Raw genomic sequence first — 26990 nt, forward strand, 5'->3', positions numbered from 1 at the left:
TTAGAGCGCCGCTATATGGTAGATAAGTAATATATTATAATTCAACTCCAAATGCTTTCAAGGCTTTCATGTTCCGTTTCAAAGGGTTTCTTGACATTTTAAGTCATTTGCCTAAGAATTATGACTTCTAATACGTTATACAATATAATATATTCAACAAATGTGTGAAATTCAGTTTTGTCATTGTCTGTAATTAAGCATGATGTCTAATTATAAAGATAATAATTGCAATTGACACTTATATTCATATTTATTTAACAACAAGATATCATAAACTGATCAAATGTCTTCCTCGTAGATGCGTGTCACAGAAAGAAGGTTGGTAAGGTATCCGGTTCTGATGCTCCTTTATGGAGAAACACTAGGTAAGCACAAACAAATCTATTTAATTATTTTTTGAAGTAAACCCACTGTTTTATAAAGATTTAATTATGATACCTTTGCATCTAATACTCAATTCATAATGTATACATTTTTATTACTGCCGTTTTTAGGGCCCATTCATTTATGCCCCTCCATTTTAATTTTTCTGAAATGATACTTATAGGAAAACAGCCGAAGTATATAGAATCATGTGCGTTTATTAAAAGATGATTTCTTTAGATGTATATAGCACATTACCCATTCGAAATATAGGACTTCTGCTGCCTTTTCTATTCATATGCTCAGTGTAGAATGCAATTGTTCCTATCCGTCTTCAATTTCTTTCGTAAGACAAACGTTACCACAGTGCTATTTATTTAAAATGTTTCAAAATTATTAGTGAATTTTTGGATGTTAAATACGGAAACAAATCTAAACGCATGCAGATATAATCTTACAAAGACAATAAGGAGTTTTGAAATAAAGAAATGTAAAAAAATCGCCTTTTATCGTCGTCGATATTTGAACCATGGATCTTCCAGTTGCATAACTGGACCATGGTGTTATATACACCACTACAGCAGTTAAGGGCTAAGCGAGAGTGCCATATAACTTATACAAGTAAAAAAGAAGGTACAGAGAGTTTCTTTTATTTTAGAGCAATAACTGATGTAACTGCCAACTGCTTTCATGTTTTCAGTTTTCAAGGATAGTGTTTATTATGGAGAGGAGTTTCGTAATTCAGTATGCGAAATCAAATGCATCAATCTCAGCTGAACGTGCTTTGATTCTCGCATGTACTCACCACTGCGAATACTGAGGAGGTGTTTTTATACATGTCAAACTCAAGGTTGAATTTTCAAGAAAAAGCACTAGTCGTTCGAACGTGAATTTTGAAGGAGACGATGTGTGTACGCGTGTCTGTTAAACCAATGGATCTCCAATTAAGAGTCATTAAATAACGCTATTTAATGTCTTAAGCTGCATATTAAGCTTAAAACCTTCACATATGAAACAGAACTGGTTACGATTCTGTGGCTCTAGCATTTACTTCTAAATAAAGAACTGAACGTGAGTCATTCATTAGGAGGAATACAAGGCAAAAATGAAATGATTTTTGGCTCTACCCTTATTGTGACTAACCAGAGTGTGTCCAGTGCTACACTTGTCAGCAGTAGGAAATCAATCAGATTACCTTCTAGAATCCCACTCAATGAGTAAAGTATCCCATCTTCCAGGAAGCTACCTTTTGGGAGTTAAGAAAGAGAAGACAAAGCCGGTATTTATTACGCGAAAATTACCTCTCATCCTCGTGTAAGTATATCCGAACTACACATAATCATTTCCTGAAATAGAACTCCACTTTCGTATTCAAGGAAGAAGAATTTATAAATATAGAAAGTAAATTATCCATTGTAAGTCTTCTAAGCAAATCTACAACAAAATGTACAGAGAAATTATATCAAGGAATACAGCTTATGAGTTGGTTAAGACGGTTTTGAATTTGGAGATTAAACACTCCAAATTCAAAGTCGCCATTACCAAATTCACCAAGCTATCCAAGAAGATTTAAAATAACGAAAATCTATCTTGAGTAAATTGAAGCTGGAATTAAAAGGTTTCGAAATTCCTGGAAATTCCAGAAATTAAAAGTTTAGCTTCTAAAAGTGTTTATGTTATAGAAATGGCGATATTAAAAAGAGTTAAATTGTTTAAGGAAGAAGAATGTTTAAGCATTTCTCCCGAAACAGTAGTGCTTTGACACTTATAAATTTCCTACAAACGTAAAGATTATTAAATATGAATTACTTTCAATTTCCACAGCACTAGAAACACTCTGGTTTAGTATGAATAATCTGTAATGAGCAAGCCCAACAGAAAAGGATGATATAAGCAAAAGGATTTTTAGGGTTTAAATTTATTATTTAGAGATTATTGGACTTAGATCTTCTGTTATTTTATTATTTAACATTCCCGCAACGTTTCTTCTATTTGTTGCGTGATTGATTTGCATATATATTGCAATAATTGATTAGATCAGACACTTCAAAAGACAGAATTAATTAAATTTTCTGCTAATTTACCACAACAGAGTTTACTCGCATAGTCAATGAGCTAACAAAGCATTAAGTCTTATGATTTAAACCGTATTCACTTGTGAATGAGTGAGTGAGTAAAACGGTGAATAATGTGAATGAGTAGAAATTAAGAGATAAGCAGAGTATCAAAAAAAAATACTAAATAGAAGGTTCTGGAAAATGGTAGAAATGTCTCTATTTCCAATGAAACGAGAAATAGAACAATATCTGTACAAGGAAACAAAAAGAAAAACGGAATCACACAGCAAAAAGTGCTTAAAGACCAATGAGAATAAAGGTTAAACTTTTAATATCGTCAAATGAAGTGGAAAGACTTGCCAATATACAAAATTTCAAAACAACATTAATAACAATAATTTTAAATAATCTTGGCAGAAGAAAATTTAAGATTCTGTTTTTAGGATTCCTACCATGCTTTGCAGTGATTGATTCATGAGCTTATTTTCTTCAAGCATGCGTTTCATGTTCCATAACGCAGAATTCTAAAAGTAGCTTCGTATGAATGGTGTGTCAGCAGTCACAACAGAAAAAGATGTTTTTAATTCTCCAGGATTTTACATCAGAAGAAGGATGTTTTTAATTCCCAGTATTTTATATCAAGAACAACACCTTTAAGTATAAGTCTGAAATTATTTAAAATAAATTATAAAGGACTGTGTAAATTTTGTCAGATTTTGGGACTGACAGAAGGAAGGAAAGGGATGGCAACTGAATTCCTGGTGTTATTTGGAATGGAAAAAGAAATTTCCTAATGAAACATGAGAATGTGTGAACTGTTGGTAAGAAAAGATGCTTCTTTACCTTAGTAATGTTTCTTTAAATGAACGAATGATAAAATGTAGATTTGGGTAAGGAATATTTAACAACACGGGAAACAAAATAATATTTTTTTTTCCCTAAATGTAGTGGCTTGCAGTAAGATGGAGGACAAAATGCGAATAGTTTCCGAGATAATGTACTACTGAAACAATATTTATTGTATACCTAAAATTTAACTGATGTTGTAAATAAGACTATTTATAAGGTATTTTCTTCCTCCTTACCGCGTGCCTTCGTGGTGTAACTGGATAGCATGTCAGAATAGCAATTGGGAGGTCCGGTGTTCGAATAAAGCGGCATTGCAGATTTTTCATGTCTCCTTCCAAATAACCTAATGATTCTCGAATTTCAAATAAATAAAGAGTAATTAGAGTTCAAATTCATCTGAGGGGCAGACTTAACAGAATTATCAAGACATAAGCATCAGCAGCATTGAAATCCTCTTTACTCTTCCATGATATGTTACAAGAAATATGTGAAATCTTACTCAAGCTTGTAAGGATAAGTTCAGTGTGGCTTAATCTAAGCACTGTCCTAACAATTTTGACCATCGCACAAATTACTGTCCCATTTTTAGTTTTCAACACTTAGTATATGAAATACTGTAAAACAGTCGCAGATTTATTTGATTTTAGCTGTAGGTGTCAACTAAAACTTCTAACAAAATTAACTTCACTTGCGGTTGGGCATGAACAATTATTCAGTTACTTACAAGTCAAAATTTAAACCTTAAAATGTGACACTGGCATTGCACGAATAAACTTTTAATTGAAATAGAAACTCACCAGCAGATAGTCTGAGTACTTAAGGAAGACAGTAGTGGAGGAGTTTTATTGCGGTAGGCTAATGTTGACAAGCCTCTCTCCAAGACTTAGTTCTCGCTTCCATTTAAAACTTACTTCATTTACACATTCTGATGGAGTAAATGATATAGTAGAAATGTAGGATAGATTTTTAACATAAATAACTGTTAATTAGAATGCACATTACTAAGCTTTTTCAAAAAAATATATATAATTTAAAGAGTAATTCTTTTTAGAGTTCTATAGTGCACGTTTTTAATGTTTTTATAATTCTGGAACCTACGCTCCGATTTTTATTGAAGGTTAAGTTCCAAATCGTTTTGCATTATTTAATATTGTATAAAATGCTAAAAGTGTGATATTATTTGAAAGCTTTGTAAGTTATCGGAAACCGTGAAAGGGAAAGATTTTTGTTTCTTTTAGTAAAATATGTGCACAGGCTGGTGGGAGTTTGCATACAGAATTTTATAAAATGCCTATTTATATGTCTAAGTACATTGTTCTATACCATCTGGTAGAAACATATTTTAATTGTATTACATATTTCAGTTAGCAAGCGCAGACATTAAATTATAATTTGTCTTCAAGCGCTGTAGATACTGAAATAAATAATGTAAGTTTTGCATTTTTCGAGTTCTTTTTCATAAATTTGACAATTATCCTTGTTAGAAACTTTCTTTTTCTAAAAGAACAAATTTTATGTTATTTCTGAATAAATAATAATGAAGAGGTATTGGCCTGAAACAAGCTTTATTATAGCCATGTAGGTATGTCAAAGCAGGTGCATTAGGCATGTAAATTTTAATTCTTGAATAAATATAAAGGTAGCGTTGGTTGTTTGAAACTAAATACCTCGCACTAATAATTATATGAATAAAACTGCTATCAATTTTAATACTACATCTTGAAAGCAGAAGAGTCCAGTTATTTACAACTATAAAACTCCTCTAATTATTTTATTATTTTCTGAGCTGCTTTTAATAACTGATCATAAACTTTTGCACTTAAACATTCGGATTTGCTTGAAGAATGCATTAAACGACTTCCAAAATTTAAGTGTAGTTTTGCCGATTATCTATAATGCTCTTTCAAATCCTGTTCACACAATAAGCTGTAAAAGGTTTAAGCTTTCAGCGAGTTGAGATTAGTATCCAGAGCGTAGGAAATGTGGTACCTTATAGCATAAATCAAGAAAAATGAATGCATTTCATGCACTGATCATTTCAATTTTATTCCAAAATTTGTATTAACGTAATCCTACAGATTTTATGTATACTAATAAAACTTGTTTGTATATGTATTTATTGTAGTTTAGATTTATTTGCAAGGAAATACTCAGTAGAAAGTTAATTTCTTAGCATTATTTGCATGCAAAATATAATAAAAGTTATTTAAAATTTATACTTCGAATCCAGATATAATTATTAAATTATAATTTCATTTCATTTGTTTATAATCCCACAAGAATTATCTAATGAAAGCCAGTCTAAGATGAGAAAGGATCAAACACAATGATCACTGATATTACAGAATTCTGTTTAATATTGCTCTTAATCGTGTTTCCAAATCATATGTGTTACACGAATACCTTTGGTTACCTTTGTTATTTAGCACTTGTACAATGCAATATTAATTTTCAAAAGCATTCGTGATTACTGTTTCCGTTTGAAATCCCTTAAGCAATATATAAATGGCAAAGATTATCGGTATCGTGTGGAACTGTGGTTTATCTTTCAAAGGATGTCTATCATACATGAACATAGTAGTTTAATGCTTGATATAACAATGATAGCAGCTGCAATCACAGTGTTGAGTGTGGTGTGAGATGGCCTGCTGAATTCTGCTCCCTTGTATTTAATTAAATTGTTATTCGAGTGTATAATAGGCAATTCCTGAGAATCCTGTTAATAGTATTATGTTCTGCACAAGACGATAGAAATGGGAAATTTTATTATTTTATCTAGTGTTATAGTTTACTTCAACATGTAGTTGATGACGGCAAGGAATAGATGCAAACGAAATGACGACGATTGGAAAAAAGTGTATTTTCGTGTAAACGGTGGTTTAGAATTTGGTGTCAATGCAACCCTTCAGATTTTAAGAGCATCAGAAATTAGTAAAGAAGGTTTAAAACTGTTAGGTTTGGTGACTTTCAAAGAAGTAGCTAGCGTACTGTGAGTAGTGTCATTGTTGATGGCATCAAGAATCAGATAGAGGACTTATTCAGGATCGAAGGTCTTTTTCCCAGTAGTGTTTGTTCAGTTCGTGATACTGATATCTTGAAGGTCAGAATAATACGTGCTGAGTGTCAAGTGTTACAGAATGAATTTTGAAGGACAGGTGAACTGGAATACCGATTTGACCTTCTCTAAACTGCAAAGAGGGCACGCGTTGAACTTTACTAACATAGCATTTTTAATAGTTTTTAAAAACCTAATTATGCTGTTACCATTACCAAAATTCTATCCATGTCTAATTATAGCAGTTTTTGCGCCATAAACTTTTGCAATCAAGAGCACGTTTTTTGCTTAGCATGTGTTATTTTTGCTACCTTTATATAATAAACATAACGTTATAGTTCTTTTATAGAAAAATGCACAAATCAAACTCCGGAAATAAAGGAGAAAAATAGGCCATAAGAATAAAAACAAATTCTGAAAAGATATATGTCATTGTTACTAGCGTTTATTTATACTTATTAGATCTTAAATCGAAAGAAAAAAGAGGTTGTATGTGCTTTAAAATAGCAGTGACATATCAATCTGTAGATGGTACCGAAAACCTTCAAGATTCTTACAGTAGAAAAGTTTCCATTGTCCATTTTTGTGAAATACCTAGAAAATATTTCAGGCAGAAAAAAGAAAACCAGAATCCCTCCAAAGGCTTAACTCTATTCAAGCAAGTTAAATCCGTAAGTTTGAAAGCAGAAATAATACAAATAAAAGAAGAAAATATCAGATAAATTTAATTTCTTCTTCACTTCATCACAGTAACCTTCTTCTTAAACGATAAAGAAAGACACGGACTTGTTCGAATAGTTGGATAAAACCTGAACTTGGTTTAAATGAAAAGATATGAGATAATCTGTATTTCTGTTCTTCTTGTCACTAACAGCTCTTTGATCTTTTAAAGCATAAACTGGAATGAAATGCTATTTTATCGAGCAAAGCAAATTTCTATTTTCAGTGCGTTCAGTTCAAAATTATATGCCATACATATGGCGAATGAAGATAAATGAACCATCTTAGTTTAAACTACTAAATGTATTTTTTTAAATAACTGTATATTGCCATCTTATTAGAAGGAAAATATAGACAGATCTGTTTTCGCTCTTGTTGAGGAAACGAAAACACGAAGTTTTATATAATATGGCGCCACTACTTAGAATGATGGTGTGTAAAAACGAGAAGATATTCATACATTTCTTTTTGAAGTACTGAGTTTTATTTTCTCAGCAAGTATAAATTTATAAGTATCCTCAGTTTCAATTTGTGAACAAGAAATTTTGGATTATTTCAAATGCATTTTATTCCACTACATTGGAAACAAAATGTGCTCTTTTCTTTGTCTGCATAACGAAAAAATATTATGAATTTGATAAGAATGATTTTTAGCAAATACAGTTTTGTTTTACATAATTAGTCGATGGCCAGTGTATTTGTTATTTATATGGTTTGTCAATAGGTATATATGCTATATATGTTATTTACATAGTTTCTTGATAGCCGGCATACATGTTATTTTTAAGATCTGTCGATGTCTATGAAACTTGAAAATGTTTCATATTTTAAAAATACATAAGCATGCTTTGTTTTCAGAAATCATTGAATAAACGATAAAGATTCATTAAAAAAAAGACCCAAACTTTCTAGTTTCGTTTTCATTTAATAACTTATTTAAAAACCATGCTTAAATAAATTATGTATGAATGAAATGAGATTAGTTTTGTAGAAGTTAGAACATTTTATTAATAAATTCATGTACTGATCTCTTCTGAAAATTAAACGTTTTCTTTACGCCTTTCACATTTAAACGCACATACAAATCATAAGGCTTCCAGCTAACTTGAAACCCAAAGTACAGCAACCTTATGCACCTAACCAATAAAATGAGTTCTTTGATATTGTTAAACATTACAAGCTTCTAAAAGGAATAAGGAATAATCTATAGAGCTACAATGTATTCTATGCCATAGTTTTTGATCCCCCCAACTGTTTCCCGTTACAAGAAGAAACGTTTACAGTTTTTATATCAATATTAGTTTTACAGACACAAAACACTAACACTGTTATGCGTATTACTAACCCTGAGAATCAAGAAGGAAAAAGTAATGTTAAAAAATATGACGATTTTTTTTCATTTTGGAAGACTGACATATTCATAGGAATACAAACGCAATGTATTTGCTTTATAGTAGCAACAAAATTATAGTTGATACGATTCCTTCTGGATAAGCAGAGAAACATCGAGTGGGATTTATTGCGTATTTTAAATTTTGCAGTGGTGTATAAAACTTCGTGAAAATAACTGAGAACCACATTTTACTGCAAAGATCAACTTATTATTTTGACTAATATTTTAGAAAGAAGTGACCAGCAAGTTATATAATTTTAAATAATTGCATAAAACACCTGGTCTTGTCTTAATCAAAGCAGAAGACAACTCCGAAATTATACAATAGTATAATATGTATAACGCATAATTTTATGCAGACCTCTATATTTATTTAAATTCTTCTTAATATTTACTGTGTGAAATCTTTAGGGGCTTGTGTATTGTCATGTTCGGCAAATTTTACACTTTACAATAGATTCTTTTTCTAATTTGTGGTGACAAATGGTAAAGTAAACTAGCATTTATAAACTCTTTAGGCATTCATAACTTACCTAGCAGTTATGTTTTTCATTTTTATGCTGTGTAGTTTTATCTTCCAATTTTCCAAATTGGTGTAAAACAAGAAACCTTTGCCTAGAATATTTACTATTAAATGCCTGAGCAAACTTTCCCATGTGTAATTCAAACTTAGTTGAAAAGTTAACGAAGTTTTCGTTTTCAAATCAAGATTAGGAAAAACTGCTATAATCGCCTTGCTTTTATATCCATTTTCATATAATCTCTTTAAAGCATTTGCAGACATCCTTGTATTATCTTAGTTAAAAATCTTTATCAAAGCTGGCAAAAGATATTACATTTCAGAAGCTCTAATGTAGTTATCTGGATTATTTTCAAGCAAAAATATTTTTGCTAATATGAACTCATTCTTTTACAGCTAGATGCCTCTACCAGTTCGATAGCGAAAACAGCAAAGTAGGGAATTTCTCATCTCCTGACTATCCGGAAAAGTATTCTGCAAATGTGGAATGCTTCTACAATTTCGTTGGACGTGATTTTGAAACCTTGAAGCTCACATTTTATCATTTCGATCTGGAGCCGCCTTACGCTAAAGGGTAAGTAGTTCTCTTCTGCATTTGGTTTATCCCTTTTTTCCCAATGGCAGATTGTGAATAATTACAATGTAACACAGTCCATTAATCTATACAAGGCCAGATGTGGTGGTTTTTTATGGAGCAGGCACCTGGCATTGTGGAGGCATCTAATAGGTGGGCCACTATCGCCTCCTATGAAGGGACGGACAGTTAAAACCATGCCTTCTCCGGGATTTGAACCCAGGCCTAACGTTATCGCAGTCATTCTTCCCTAACCACTATTCCGTCTGGGTGGCTTGGTTTATTTCTTTGACTTACAAAAGTGACTTGCTAATTCTTCGCATCCTATATCATTAGTTTAATCACATATTATAGTAAATATAAATCATCTAAATTTTATATGTCAAATTCTTCAATGAATTTTTGACATTTAATAGATTGTATTATAATATATATTACGCTTAATACACTCTGTGCTATATTATATATTGTATTATGAACTTAATCTCAACACAGTATAACTGGGCTCGTATATTGAACTACGTACTACACTATATACTATACCATGCTGCCCAGATGGGAAAGTGGGTAATGACTCTAACCTGCCGTGTCGAAAGGTCCGGGTGCGAATCCTGGAGAAGACATAGATGTAATTTGTCTGTCCCTTCACAGGAGCAACGGTTGCCACCTATTAGGTTATGGAGTTTTGTTCTGTTGGGTAGTATAAACTAACGATTAAGAGATTGTATGAAGAATTATCTCCAGGTCTTAATGAAAACAGAAAATCAGAAGTTGGGTGTAAAGAACCCTTTATTCAATCAATATAGTTGCACATATGGCCCCATTTAGGCTTACACAACCAACACTTCTGGCTAAACTCAAATAGGTAAAGTTGAACTCAAAATAAAATGCATTAAATTTAACCTGACGGCTCACGAGACAATTTAACGCTCAGGATGGCGCGTAGGAAATCAAATCTCTGGCAATTCAAAATAGAAAGGTAGCCTTCAAGCAGGCACAACATGCTGTACAAACACCTTCAAAAACCTTCCCTTAAACAGCACTTCTTTTCTGCCTCAATTTGAATGCGCTCGCGCTAGCTAATTACCATTCTGGCAGGAAAGCGTGGGTGAAAACGAGAATAAAACGAAAGTTGCTTTAACTAAGAATTATCTGTTAGTAAAGCTAATTAAATCCCCACAAGGAATCTCCGTGATAAAGTAACCATCGTTTCCGGCCTCAGTAGTGGCCAACGTCTATAATATATATTACTCGCCACTGGAAAAAAGAAAAATATACTATGCCATATTTTGCTGTACTGTATGTGTATATATTGTACATTTATAGTATAGGGTATAAAATAGAGAATCGTTCATACGGCTTTCAAGGGACCATTAACAAACTACGTGTAAATAGGAAAGACGTGAAAACGAAACTTTACAATGTGAAATATATACATATGTTATGGTGAAACACCGAAATCTGGAGAATGTCGACTTTCACCGGTGAATGTCGAACATATAACAATATTATATGTATATTATATTGTATATTAACAATATTATATAACAATATTATATTCGATATATATATAAACATATAACAATATTATATTTTCTTCTCCGTAATTCAGTCGCGAATAAACGCTCTTGAGACTTGAAATAAGAACTTAAGAACATAAGAACATAAAACACACAATACATTCAAAATGAGAAAGGAAAATAATAGAAGTTAAAAACTTACTTAATTATACAGTACGTTCTAAATGAGAAAATAAAATAACAGTAATAAAAATTTACTAAATTATGTGATTCAAATCTTATTTATTGCAACAACTTAACCCTTTGACGCGCGCGATATTATTTTTATAATTTTTTTAACTAGAAACTCTAGAAATTGAATATTATGATCCTAGAGACAAATAATATATGAATTTAAAAAAATGTACTCTTGCCCATTGTTATGTGGGTGGTGGTCGCACTGTGAAACCACCGCGCGTCTAGGACTTTGAAACTTACTGATGTTGTAGGGAAAAAACTTACCATTTTCCGCGCGCGTTTCCAATAACTGACGAAATTTACGGATTTTTAAAAAAACGTATGTAAGAATTGCATTATATATATATTTTTAGATTATTTTACAAAGTAAATCGTCAGAAAAAATTAAAAAATAAACATTTATGTAATTTTTTCTATAGCAGTGAAAATATAAGTACCTACATAATAAGGACATTTCGATAAATGGATTAAAAAACTCAATAAAATAAAGATAAAAAAGAACTCAGTGTTTTTTTTTTTAAATTTCAAAGAACTTTTTTTTTTTTTTTTTTTTTTTTTTTTGTCTGTGTGTGTGACACTGTTCAAAGCATGTTTTGTCTCTTTGTGATATTCATAGACTCACATTGCACGTTTCACACATACATCTTGTTCTATGAAGTTTCTTCCTTGTGCTACAAAATGTACACTGCCTGTATTTAAATTTCACTGGTATATGCCATGCGTTATTTAGTTTCTTTTCATCTGGCACATGAAATTTGTGGTTTTTTATGTTAATGGGGGCGGGCTTGGTCTTTTTGGCTTTGTACGGATCGTTCGTTTCCCATTCATACTTATTTTATTCGTATTTCGTCCCAAAATATGCAGAAAATATTTTTAATTTAAATAAAACTTTTACGCAATTTCTATTTTTAATTATAGCAAAGTATATTTACATTAAATTTAAACCACAGGAAATAATTTATAAAATCACAATACTAGCTTGGGGAGCAAGTGTGTTGATGTCAGAGAAAAGTATTTGGAAAAGAAAGACAATTTTACTGGGCAGGTGCATGTATTGTTTAGTAATAAAATAACTCTGTGGTTTCAAAGCCCTTTATCTAAATCCGGGTAAAATTAAGCATTCTTATTTGAAAAGCAAGCGAACGCCATTGAGAAGCAAACGCCATTGGTTTCAAGGCGCGACCACCGAGCCTATAGAGGATTGTAAGCATTGTGACAGAAAGCTCTAGTGGCGCAGTGGTCGCGTCCTGAAACCACATAGCAAATGCCATACATATAGAGGGTTCTTTTTATATACGCAGTTTAATTACTGCAATTTTTTATTGTTTATGATAGAAATCATGATGTGCGATGACTAACTTTTGAAATTTAAAGTTGTTTATATTAATAAAAGGAAGTTATTTTGTCTCATCGAAAACGAATTTTAAAAGGCATCCGATCTGAAGTATTAATACCTAAAACATATATGATTTCACAGTCATTTTGTGTTATTTAGATGTTAAAGATCAGTAATCAATTCATTTTCACTCAAAAATTTCGGAAAAAAGAGGAGGAAAAAAATTCGGAAAAAAATTCAGGGCGCGACCACCGCGCGTCAAAGGGTTAAACTATTATGGCACTTTATGACCTCTCTTTTCGACTTACACCAGAGCATATCTGTGATTGTCGACATACACCGGTGAAGGTCCGAATGTACAAGAATGTAGTGTAATATTCGATCTTGTATTTGGTGAATATTTTTCTTGTATTTGGTGAATGTTGACATTCTCCGGTGAAAGTCGACATTCTCCAATTTCGGTCTTTTACGGTAACATATATACTGGTTGCCCAATTTTGATTCTGCTAACCTACTACTGATATTACGCAATTTTATCAAATACTTTCAATTTGCTTAAACTATTAATTATGTTCAAACAAATTTAAGTTTAATATTTTAAATAAATATTTATTGAATATTAATACATTTTAAACAATTAAGCAATTTAAACATTATTACATAATTTATATTTTAAAGATGATATTTATACAAATTTAATAGTTTTAAAATCATATTGACTAAACAATGCAAATTTACTAATTATATTAAATATTAATTATAATAAAGAATAATTATATTAAAGAATGCAAATTTATTATCTTATTAATTATATTAAAGAATGCAAATTTTTGTATGTAGTACGTGAAATTGTGAAAAAAAAAAAAACCCGTACCTTTATTTGAATTGCAATCTTGAATAAGTAACATTTTTTCAAAAGTATTTTAAAGCAAAATTTTAATTTTTTTAAAGAAATTGTCTTTAATTTTAGTATGTCGTGCCTTTTGATTCTGAATCTCATGCACAGCGCTATGAATCGAATTCAGTTCTTGAATTCAATCGAATTCTTGAATCGAATTCAGTTCTCAGTTCTTACTTGTATTCACGCAAGAAATTCCTGAGGGTATGAATGCAGTAGATAGCATTTTGAAAAGCAGTTGGATTTATTTCTTCATTTTCTTCTTCATCCCAGCTACTTAAATATTTATACAGTAAAATGCTTTGAATCAGTTCTTCAACTGTATAAAAGTCTGACGTCATTACATTGGCATCAGAGTTTATGTATTCCTTGATTGTAATGTCTAATCTTAGTAGTTTATAATCTTCTTTATCCATAAACACATCTTTTATCCCAAGATTTTTTACCATTGTTATCGTCAACCCTTTTACTTGGATTCGAAAATATCCCTTTAATAAATCAATTTCTAATTGTTCGTGGTTTTGTTTGAGTTCAGGCAAGTGAAATCATATTCATAACAACACGAATATTATTTTTTTCTTTATTTCTTGTAGTTATGTTTTGAAGGGCTATTTGAATCAGCCCTTGCCTGTAGAACATTTTCAAATTTTTAATGATACCCAGATCTAAAGGTTGTACTACACTAGTGCAATTTACCGAGAAGAAAACAACTTTCACATTATGCAAGAAATCTCTCGTTTGAGGAAAGGCAGTACACCTGATCCGTTAAAAGTAAAATTTTGCGGTTTTTTTCTCCTCGTAGTTTTCTATATTTTCTTGAGCCCATTCTGTAAAAACGTCCATAGTCATCCACGATTTCTTATTAGCTTTACGTTCTAATGGCAATGCTTTCATATTTTTGAAGCTCCTTGGTTTTATTACTTTCCTGTAGCTAAAGAAGTCATCTTTTCCGTACCATCAGCATTTGCACGAAGTAAAACAGTGAGACGTTCCTCATTTTTCTTAGCTCTATGACAATGGTCTCCTTCAAAACCTAAGGATTTTACAGACATAAGTTTAAAGAGAAGAGCAGTTTTATCAACATTAAAATGTCTTTTAATTCATATTGATCTATGTTGATGGATAAATTCTTGAACCATTCTTCAACCGACTCAGAAGGAACGTTTTTTTGATTCTCCGTTTATTATAGGGCTTGAGATTCCATTTAAAGCACAGTTTAAATTTATGCAGCCATCCAGTATAAAAGAAAGCTCTTTTCAGATTCAATTGATGGGTCATTTCTTTTGCCTTCTCTAATAACATGGGGCTATTCACTGAAATACTGGATGTACGACACTGGATGAAAAATGTTAACAAAATGGCTGCGACCTCAGGAAACTTTCCGTTCTGTACACGCAATATCTTTGAAGCGGACAGTCCACAAATTTCTGATATTCTTCAACTTTTTTCTATCATAAACAACCGTTTTTAGCGTTGTCACAAGAATATCCAGTTTCTTTGCTAACTCGACTATGGTGAAAGCAATATTCTGCTCAAATGCTTTTAAGATTTTAACTTTAATTTTCAAGGATAGTGCCTTTCACTTTCGTGACATTATATATTAGTTAATTCTACTCCATCTAGTATACTTAACACAACTTTCTGTTCAGAGGAAATCAAGTTTTTCTTCCAGGTAGCTCCTTTATTCATGAAGTGGTTTTTCAAATATTACATCAGACTGTGAAATCCCATGCCTTTGTTTCCTTCTCCTATCCCCATTCCTGAGAAAAATACTTGAAAGGCGGGCCTGCGAAGTGAAAAACAATGCAGTAAGTCAAACAAAAGCGACACATAACCGATGTTATGCGAAGTTTAAAATAAATATTTCACTATTAAAAGAAATAGGATTGAACGACGTATAAATGTAAAAGCCGTATAAATTGTGCTCACTGTATTATTATGATATAATATACATTATTAGAATATAGTATGCATTGCATTTTATTGTATGTATGACTATAATGTATATTATTACAGCGTATATTGTTATCATATTATAGGTTTTTTAACATATAATGTACGCTATGCTGTATAGTTCCCTTAATTTAAATTCAATTATACGTATACTTAATACTATACACTGAAGCTGGATAACCTTTCTAAAAATACAAGTTGAAATTTCGTCCCATCTCCAGGTAGAAGCAAAAGAATTTCAAGTCGTAACTAAAGTGGTATAAAAGAAGCTAAAGCATTTATTGGTACTTCACGATTAAGGAAATAAGTAATCAACTGAATCCTCTCTGATTGCGGGGTAAGAATGCAACAGTAGTTAATCAGTCAAATGCAAGTCACTTATTAAAGCATCTGTCTTCATATGCATATGTCAAGCATATGTCTTCGATGTTAAAGTGCGTTTTCATGTGCAATAAATGAAAGCTAACACACTAACAATGAGTACAGTGCTTCCGCAGTTTGAACCAGCATTGAGTGCTCCGGCTCTAAGTCGCAAAATGCTTCTTCCTACAGCATTTAAAACCACTTCTTTTGCATTTTTTGTGTACTAGGCGAAAAGCAGAAATCCAGGAAAGATTAAGTATGGGAAAATAACTTGCTAATTAAATTAAACCTTACATTTTCCCTCAGTTATTCGTACGGAAAGCACAGAAAAGATTAAACATATGAAATGACGTGTTACGTAAAATACATCTGTTTGCCCTTCCTTGACAAAGTTAACAATAACGAAGTTTTTGATAAACTCTGAATTAAAGCACACATATTTAGTTTTAGATTAATTATCTTCAACCGTCTATATCAATCGTATACTTTGACATAATCAACTACGCAAATAAACTCACTTTCTCGTGCTTATTGTCTGTCCTAAATAAGTATAAATGGCGGAGAATGATCTATTTTCTACCTTATCTGTCTTCGGGCATGTGTGCAACTGATTTATTGCTTTCATTTTTACTACTGCAACTTATTTCTCAGGATCTAAAATTTTAGATTGAACTTCTCTCGCTATTGACGCAAGACAGTAAGATGAATTATGGAATACATTTTATAAAGTGCATCAATGATACAATGTTGATAACATTCAAACTTGGGAGGTTTCAGTCAGATCTTGGGAGTTTTTGATCACTCAAAACTACTCATCGACCTCTAGGGCTGTATATCGGCAAATGCGTATATTGTGAATATTCTTCATCCGTTATTCAGAGATCTCCTATTTTAAAATAAGGATCATTTTAAGGAAATAGTTTTGTTAACACTGCAGTATGATTTTTCTACGGGCTATAGGTAGTATATCGAAGTAAGAAACACAAAAAGTTAATATCATCCCGGATTTTAGACTCCGGACCATCCGACTACCAGTTGCAAGTGTTACCCATCACATGACGAAAACACACGGTTAGGAAATAAAAAGTCCTTAACTTCTTTATTACAGTTTACAAGTCTACAGTCTTCCCTTCTGGTCTATATGTGGGGGCGCAACTAAAAGGTGGTGACAAATTATCTTTTTTACCTTCTTATCACCACCTATTAGTTCGGCCGCCGCTTGTAGACTGTTTATAATTTCTTGCAAGCAGAAAACCTAAAAAAGCCTTACCCCGGATCTCATAGCGCTAGCCGGACGTCCATGCAATTATACCACGAAGACACACAGTGAGGATAAAAAATTTCCTTACAATTGTTAGATTCTGTAAATATTAATAGTACCAAACAATGTGCGATTTACTAAAATACTTACAATTTAAGTTCTTAAAATCTGTAACGATACATTTTACATTACTCTGTGTGTTTTAGTGTTTCATTTGAATGCTTAAAATTGAGTAAGGCCACTGCTGATTTACTCCTGTTAGGAGTACTCTGTCTTTGAAAAGTCTATCATTATTTCCAACTCAAAAATAAATAAATTATAAAGTATTAAAAATAAATCAAAATAAATCAATTAAAAGTATCCCGCCTTCTTAGCGGGCCTTCGTGGTGTAGTGGTCTGAGTAAATGGCGCCCGAACTAAAAGGGTGGAGGATGATGATTTTCCTCAGCAAGGATTTGGCGTTTCGGTCCCCTAAAAATTCCAGTCGCCCGTTAAAAGGGGAGCATATAAGATATTTCTCAGGCTTTCTTAACGAGCCTTCGTGGTGTAGGGGTCTGCTCACTCAGTGCGTAATTGTGAGGTCCGCGATTCGATTCCCGGCGAAGGCGTTGCTAATTTTTCATCTTTCCTGCTTCCAAAAATGCCTAATGTCTCTACAAGTTCTCTTCCAATGAGGAATGCCTTCTTAATAACATTAAGATTAGTGGTATAGTATCAGTCCAATACTTTCCAGGAATTAATGCAAAATTAATAAGCGAACTTTTACACTTTTATAATTAAAGTGTTGTCAGAAAGCCTATTCATATGTTTCTATGTATATTAATATTAAACTAGTTACATTCCATTACTGTTTTGAAGGGTAATTTTTTCTCATACTTTACTGTTATCATTCGGTTAATGCTATCAAAATACCTAATAACAATAAGTAGAACCTAGTGAAGTTCCGTTTTATGATTTAAGATAGTAGGAGTATTTGTGTTGTGAAAGCAAAAGCAAACATAATATACAGTGCAACTACACATAGACATATTCGATTTTTTTAATTCATGCGGAGTTTTTCTTAATTAATTCAGATCTTTCCAAGCATTTCCATAAAAAGAGTTTTTATTCAGTATTATATTTTTTACGAGTTTTAAGTATAAAGAATGAAGTTACAAGCATAAGTACGACCTAAAATAAAATTTAAAGTTCTAATATTTTTTTCTAAATTTTTTTAGAAATGCCTTTTACTTTCGCAATATTGGAAACGCTAGTTACGTTTGAGGGAAGTGACATAAAAACACAGGCATTAGCGATTATGCAAATAAAGTTAGCGTATTTAATGGTCTAGGCTTCCATTTCACTGCTTGCATATATTAAGATGGGATGCTTAAAGAAGCATAAATATTTCCATTAAGGTATCTAATGAAAGTTGCTTTCTTTTTTTTCTGTTACTAAAATTGTATAAAATCCGTTTCTATTTCTCTGTCAGATTGAGATACGGATGTATTTTTTAAGCATTTCCTTAATTTGTCTTGCTGTTTTTAAATAGGATCTGTCTTTGAAAAGTCTATCATTATTTCCAACTCAAAAATAAATAAATTATAAAGTATTAAAAATAAATCAAAATAAATAAATTAAAAGTATCCCGCCTTCTTAGCAGGCTTTCGTGGTGTAATGGTCTGCAAGCTGGGCGCATATTCCGGAGGCTGGTGGTTTGATTCCCGGCGAAAGCGTTGCTCATTTTTCACTTCTTCCCGTTTCAAATGTAACCTAATGTCTCTACTGTGGCGCCCGAACTAAAAGGGTTGTGGATGATGACTCTCCGCACCCAGGATTTGGCGATTGGGTCCCCTAAGAAGCCCCGGTCGCCCTTTAAAAGAGTATATAAGGTATTTCTCCCACCTTCATAGCGGGGATTCGTGGTGTAGTTGTCTGCACGCTGGGCGCGTATTCCAGAGTCTGACGTTCGATTCCCGGCAAAGGCGTTGCTCATTTGTTACTTCTTCCTGTTTCCAAAATAACATAATGTCTCTACAAAATAAGTAAAATATTATAAAAAACATCTACTGTGGCGCCCGAATTTAATATATTTGTTTTTCTTTATTCAGTTATGCTTCCTTAATATATACCAACTCAAAGAAACAGTGAAAGGAAGTTAGCTACAGAAAAAAAAAAGTAATTTCATTATATAGTATAAATGATTCGGATTAAATTGCCTCTTTTTATGTTACATCATATAAGTGCATAACCAAAGACATTGTCTAAATGTAGAGGAAAAGAAAAACATCATTGATTGATGTCGATTTTATTTTTGCAAGAGCGCTTTCAGCGATTGATTGCCGTGTGTTGTCTTTTTCAGCCGTAACTAAATAAAAGTCAAGTACCACGAACTGAAAAAGTGATTGTCGAATATTCCAGAACTTATCGATAGCTAATTATAGCATTTTCTACAATGAATGGTGAAACGAAACCAAGTACGTGGTGCCATCTAGATATGAAAAGAGAATTTGACTAAATTTTCTATCCGTAGATTCCGTCGCGTTAACTAATAGTTCTAGATTGTTACTAATAGTAAATTTTGGAAAATCCGTCAGTCTCTCTATTTCGTTTAAGTATCATTCATTTAGTTGCAGATGAAAAATACCGCAGTTAATGTTGAATCGCTGAAAGTTCTTCTAAAATAAAATCTACATCAATCAGGGTTATTCTTTACACTCAAAGTTACTTGACGTATTGTTCTTTCTCGCTCTAAATGTCGGATAATATGCAGCTGCAACGAGCGGCATTTGTAATACGAGTACATGTGCGTGTAGCATTTATTTCTGGAGCATTAAATACCCTATTTTCTTGCGTATCCCCCCTTTTTTAGCTAAGTTTATCGTCCGAAAAATCTACAGAGTCATGCAAGTGATCTAATTTTCGAAGAAAGCCGTTACAATAACAACTTAAAAAGTGAAAAAGTAGTCACAGATAAACTACTGGTAAGTATCACAATATTATTTGCTTAAGACACTCTATTTTTAATAAGAATATATAGTAATACTAACATTCAAATATCTGATGATAATGAGACGATATCCGAGATAACTGAGCCTGCAAGCCATGTACGGCTCAATTAACTTGTCAAGCCCCAGAAGCACCTTACATGAATGAGTCTTTACCGCATTTCTCAAGAGGGACATCGGAGAAAAGAAAGAGAAGGGAGCAAACAAAAGACTCGGGATTCGAAAGATCGAATACATTTAAATTAGATAATGTTATAATGAGCAGGAACGCAAATAGTGGGAGTAAGGTGAAATCCCGTTTGAAAATTTCATAAGTGTGAGAACACTTCCCATATCCGGTTAGCTTAGTGAAGAATTTGCACAAAATACGTTTTAAATAACTAATACAAGAGAAAATAAAATGTATGAGATTTTACTACAAAAATGCATATAAAAATTGAATACCCTTTATAAAAATAAAATTGTTCAATGGAATAAAATATTCCAATAGCGAAAAACTATATGCAACAGAGGAACGTAAAAATTATGTGAATATTTTTAATATTTTAGAGCCTAGAGTAAAAATGCTAGGGGAGAATAAGAGAGGATTTACGGTATTTAAAATTCACATAAAATATGTAAAATTATGTTTTATTAAATGACACATGAAAATAACCTCTTTCTTGATCTTCTGCAGATGCCTGACTGACTATGTGGATATTTCTACCATTACAGCTTCGGACGTGAAGGAGTTGGTTGGGAGGTATTGCGGCTCCAGAGTAGATACTCCACTACTTTCAATGCATCCGAAAGCAGAGATTATTTTCCGTTCCAACCACATTGTTCATCATAAAGGGTTCTACGGCATGTACGAGTTTCGTCATGAAAGTAAGTCTGAATAAGCAAAACGGGGGAGTATCATGCACAGCATGAATGCTTCCTTGCTTATAGTAGCTAGGATAAAGTGCAGCTCTTTAAATTATTTAGAAGGAATATAGTAAATTTAGAATAAATCTTCTCTTGTTTCAACTTTCTCCTAGATGTGTTTTCGAACCAGTACTGACATTTTTGGATTAATATTAACAATTTTGTTAACACAATAACGTCCACGCTGCCTTTCATCTATAGGAACAAAATTCATTTTTTGAGTTATTAGAGCCTAATTAAGAAAAAAATGTAATAGGCAGCTAATAATTATTACTTTTATTGAAGATACAAAATGCTGCGAAAATGCAATGCCAGTCAAAATCAATTACCTTTGGAATACAGCGAAACCTTTGAAACGCTATAGAAAGGCACGCACCATTTATTAAAAATATTTGTTGTATGACTACCGAAATATTTGCATCTTTTACTTCCGTTTATTGAATTTTTCTCGATCAAGTGATTTGTGGGATCCTTTCTTGTTTCTGAGACGGCCGAAGATGGTCGGACAACACTATCAGTATACGAAGATCGGAATTTCAGAATATTCTTTCCTTGTTTTCAGTAGGCCCACAGCAAAACTTTGAAAATCTAACAGGGAAATTTTGGGGATTAGAGCAATTTTATAAAGTTTCTGTGCATTTGATTCAGCTACATTAGTAACATTCGCAGAAATAGGCTCCACCATTTCTCACCTTTTGTTTGCACTCTGTAGACTGTGCAATAAAAATGTCCAGAAAGTCCACACCATCCATATATTTATATTAATTCCCGATGAGTTTAAGTTGCTTTACGGATACAGATATTTTTTCCTTTTTTTAAGTGCGGAATTGTTTTTTATGACGGAATCGTCGTTCCATCGAATTACTGCAATGGCATGCCCTTTATCAAATGCGGTGTGATATGCTCTACGTTCTTCTTTTCCCATTTTGTTTGCATTATAATAAAAGTTATAACATACAAATTTTCAATTGATGTTCAACTTCATATCCGACTAATGAAGTTAATTTTTAAACTAAAATGAGTTAGAAATTATTTAAGATATACTCAAACAAACAAATGATCCATGTATACATTCTCTGCATTCCAAGAACACGCCAAACTGACGGTAAGAAGAAAACTGAATAGTGTTGCAATTGCGGGTATTGTTCAAAGGTTGCTTGTATTAAATTTTAGGGCTGTGTTAAGGCAAGAGCTTTTATGCCTAAGAATTACATTCTAAAAATAAGCTAATTCAGTTAAGGTAATAGAATTAAATGGGATATTTTAGATACCTGGATGTTGTAACGTGTAAAAAACAGCAGAAAGAAACAGAAAAAAAGTAATAATGTGTTAGTTAAAATTGTTACTATTTATCTCTCATGCCTATCGAAAGCTCACCCCAACATCTAAAATCAGTAGCAAAACTCAGTTCATTCATTCAACTCAGAGATAATATATATAGAGTCCCCAACATATAGCAGTGCAGAATAAGTGGATTACTGTCGGAGGTATTTCTAATAACTGTCATTAAAAGAAGAAAGGGGTTAACTTAATCTCTGACTAGTCGAAAACTTTGATATCACAGAATGAAAGACAATACTTCTGAAATATTTTTCTTGTGTAACAAATATATTGGATACGAAAGCGCATCCTGAAGTTATTGTTCATCACATCATCCTTCTAGTTATTTTATAGAATACGAGTAAAAATGAAAGTCACTGAATATTGCGAAAGGAAAATTTTGTGCGTATATAGCATGAATTTGTCTTGCACAAATCACTAGGTTTCAGTTTGTAAACCTAAGAAAACAATTAATCTGGAACAATTTCAAGCAAAAGTTAAAATTCACTATTTTTGAGGGGAAATGTGGCCAATCTAACTGATATTAGATAAACTGCATATATGATGATATTTTTCCCGTTAAGTTTCGTGAAAGTATTCCGAATTTTCTTCCATTCCAAATAGGACATTACATATATTGACAATAATATTAAATCAATGCGAGTCTCGAAAGGGATAGGGAAAGAACACTCCTGCTATGACATCTTTCAGGATTCCAGTAAATTCCTACTCATCCTACCCCATCATGTTGGCTCATTATTTTATATTATCCTCCTACGCATTCTATACCATCATCCTCGGTTCCAGCATGACGGGGCCCATGCAATAAAAAAATGGTAAAACCTGCTTTGATTTTTAAAACAATTATTCGTAGTTTAAGGGGTTATTTTACCTTGTACCACCCTATTTGTATGTATGCATTGTCACACTTTATCTAACCTACCGTATACAGTGACAATTTTGCCACTTCTACAGCTGGAATAACAGCTCAGTGTCTTCAAATTTGAGATATTTATACATATATATATATATATATAAAGCTCCACTAAATGCTGCTTTTAAATAAATACAGGAAATGATCAGAAATCATCTTCTATTTCATTTGGTTTATACGAAACACTAGTAAATTATCCGTCAGGTTCTCAACCATGTGTTTAATTTTTGTTCGGGCAAAGTTATCTAGAAGTTTTCAGACTGTTAATAACTTTTAATTTAATTAATGTACTTCTTAATTTTATTTCCACTATCCCATCGTTTTCGGAAGGGTTAGGTTACTTCGCAATTTTATTTTCTAATTTTTCCTTTTCTTTTTTCTTCAACAGATAGCGTTGACTATCATTTATATTGTCTTCAAATAACTATAATATAATTGTATAATACATTTATCGGTAATGGCTCATAAATATAATATATTTTCATTACACGTTTCTTGGAAAACGTATGTAGTCTTTCTCTATTTCTGTTCCATCTATTTTAAATTTCCTCCAAACTTTTTCATTACCAGCTTATTAGAGTACATTTGATTATCATCCGCAAAGCTTCAAAAATCTTTCTTTTAATACATAATTTCCCTTTCCAAAATAAACGTCATCTTCCAGTAATTGAATGTTGAGGAGATAGAGGGAAGCCGTTACTGACCTAAGGACCTGTAAAAAGATCACTAAGAGGAAGCTACGTAGTAAGAATACGTTTGGAAAGTTTGCTTGTGGCTGGGGCCCAGTGCTTAGAACTAACTAACTCTAGCAGCATCTACTGTGACTATACCGTCCATGGTGATATTTCAATAAATTACTCTTCCAGATTTAGTGATTGAACATGCTTTGTTACATAAGTCTATTTTAATTAAATTAGTATTCCATAATTAATGTTTCTTTGAAAGTGTGTAAAATGCAGTATTAATGTATTCCATGTTTGATAATGAAAACCGATAAAACAGATATTAGATAATTTTAAAAAAATGTAATAAATTTAAAACGTAATTAGTTTTTACGTAGAAAAGTTTTATTCAGAGCATAAATATATGTCTATAGATTTCGATGAGGTTTATAATAAAAATATCAGATAAAAAATTAACTGTATTGTTGCTTATGTATCACAGCTTAGAAAACTTAATATCCCCTGCAGTAGAACTTACTTGGTTATTAAAAAACCCACAGCAAAATAGTGATAATCTGACTGCAGAATAACTGATATCAGTCCATAATAATAAACGTTAACATTTCTCAATGACAATAATCGATAGAAATTCCTAATAACAAATTGAATGTTTTTATAGCTGAATCATAACACATGTAACTCAAAATCCTGGAGAAGGGCTTATCTCTAACAAAAATAAACTGACTACAATTGTGATAACCGTATTTCCTCCCTTGGATATTGAAAGAGGTTGCACTTTCACAGATAATTAATGCCAGCAGCCGAAGCATTAATCCTTTGTCTTCTTACATTTAGTCTCTTATTAACGTCTTTCTCTAGTAAGCTTATGAGGCAAAACGAATAGAATGAAAACAATTTATAGTTTTAAGTAAAATAACATAAGGCTACAATCTGGATTCTATCCTCTTAATTAAATATATATGGCTAATATTTTGATGTACGTGAAAAAGATGCTTCGGTAATAAAATATGGCATGCTAATATAATAAAATTTATTTACATGCAAAACTTGTTTTTTCCACATAAAACTCATTTCTCCTAACAGTTTAGAATGGATTGTGAAAGTATAACGGATAGAATTCAGTGTAACGATTTTTAACCTTCTCAGTAGAACTGAATTTAATCAACATGTCATAACGTAGAAAGATTTTTTCTTTTCTAGCTAAGAGCCTTTAACTTTCGAAAGAGATTTTGAAATGGATTTTAAGAATTTAGTGAAACTTTTCAAAATTGATATATTTTACTTGTTAATCTAATATAATATTGTTTGAGGGAAAATTCATGCCTAAACATCACTTAAACTTGTAGGGTTTTACTTTAGTATCACCTAAACTTGTAGGGTTTGGTAATGTTAATTAATCTAAAGGCCTAACAGACGTAAAGCAAGCAATCTCTAGGTCTGAAGAAACTACAAAGTCGTTAGAAGGTTTAAATATTTTTTTTAACAGAATTTATAATAAAAACATACTCTCTAGTGCAAGAATATAGCTACAGCTTGTGTGTATGCAATAAAACACCACAGTCGAATTTAAATCAAACTTAGGACAATATTCAAAGCCTACACAATCAAATATTACTATAAGCTATATCAGTAACCCTACCGGAATGTCAAAAGCCAAAGTGTCGGCAGCTATAGAACGAAATCGTTATAATTGCAACTATCAGTGCTAGCAATAATTAAGGTGTAGTGTGTAAGCGAAGCTAGAACCACACTCTGTCTTAAAATTAAAAAACCTCAGTATAAATACTGGATACCTCATTTGTATTCTAGTGAGGAATATGAAAAGGAGATGTCATAATAAAGACCGAAAGCATAATAAATGGTTAATTTAAACAATAACGCTACAAATTATTTACGTAACATATCAGAACACATGTAATAATCATTATTTCATACCTTATATGCTTTGCGGTTTTTCACGATATTTGGACAGCAGAAATGTCCATAGTACGAGAGGTTCGAGTCTCGGCGAGGTCATTTCCTTGTTCTAAAAAAATCTAATGTCTCTACACAGTAAAGGATTAAAAAGATTCTCTAAATTCATCTAAATATTCTGGAATAAAATTTGATAGTTTAAAATGAGAAGTATCTTCTTGGTACATTGAAATTTATTTATCCTTCTTTCAAAATATAACATATCAGCTGCACGTCGAAGGATATGCTTTCGTACTTTCCAAAGAGAAGCCTTCTCATTCCGCAATTGTAAAAAGTTGTGAATTACATGCTATTAAAGTTTCCAAAAGTCAAATAAATAATTTCATTTATTAGGGAGAAGAAAACCGTCAATAATATTTTACGTAAGTACAGGAATCCAAAAGAATATTCAAATAACGTTTCCTAATGTTTCTCTCTTTTAATACATCTGTAGCAATTATAAATACAAAATAAATTAAACTTAACATCTCAAACATGCTAAAAATAAAATGTTCATCCCCTTTTGCTGATGCATGTGGTTAACGTATAAAATGCATTTCTCAAATTTGTTTCCTGAGGGGACAACTTTTATAAAATAAAATATCCCATGGACCACCCTACCTTTGTTCTCCTCGAAAAAAAAACCTTTTAGCATACTTAACTACCAGTATACTTTTATTTCTTAAGTACTATTAATCGGTTCATTAAATTTTTATTGTTATTAAGTAATTAAGTTAATAGAAGAAATTTATTCGTTTTAATAACTCAAGGTTATTAGAATTTGGACAATTTTATATCTTATTAAATAAAACATCAAATAAATGTTGGTACGCATGATATCAATGAGATGGATGAACTTGTCGATTCTTGCATAGCTGTTTTGGATGTATGCTTGCAAGAAACACGACAGTTATAGTAATACTTTAAATTCTTCTTATATTGCGGGAGTGGAAATTGCGTAGATGGAATAACTGGTTACAAATTTCGTAAAGTTCGTCTTGGGAGAACATGTGATAGACGATTGCCGTATGTAATTTTCAGGCTCCCAGATTTTCAGCTATAGTGTACTTTAAGCTGCTAATTTAAATTAAAATTTTGTTTTTTTGGT

At 31.9% G+C, this 26990-nt stretch overlaps 1 protein-coding gene across 9 annotated transcripts in view; it reads left to right on the top strand.

Annotated features, from left to right (window-relative positions):
* LOC118196632 (neuropilin and tolloid-like protein 2) overlaps window positions 1-26990 on the top strand; it is a 444544-nt gene that overhangs the window by 314860 nt on the left and 102694 nt on the right. For 6 of the 9 annotated variants that reach the window (XM_085807311.1, XM_085807309.1, XM_085807310.1 and 3 more), the window contains 3 exons: window positions 299-365; window positions 9354-9531; window positions 20763-20953. In XM_085807311.1, the coding sequence (XP_085663437.1) occupies window positions 299-365; window positions 9354-9531; window positions 20763-20953 (436 nt within the window). The remainder of the gene's footprint in view (window positions 1-298; window positions 366-9353; window positions 9532-20762; window positions 20954-26990) is intronic. The other 3 variants (XM_085807315.1, XM_085807316.1, XM_085807317.1) reach the window with 1 other exon arrangement.

Source organism: Stegodyphus dumicola, chromosome X1 (genome assembly GCF_044657685.1).
Source record: "Stegodyphus dumicola isolate Sdum_Otavi_A_Nest chromosome X1, ASM4465768v1".
In the NCBI taxonomy this organism is placed as follows: Eukaryota; Metazoa; Arthropoda; class Arachnida; order Araneae; family Eresidae; genus Stegodyphus; species Stegodyphus dumicola.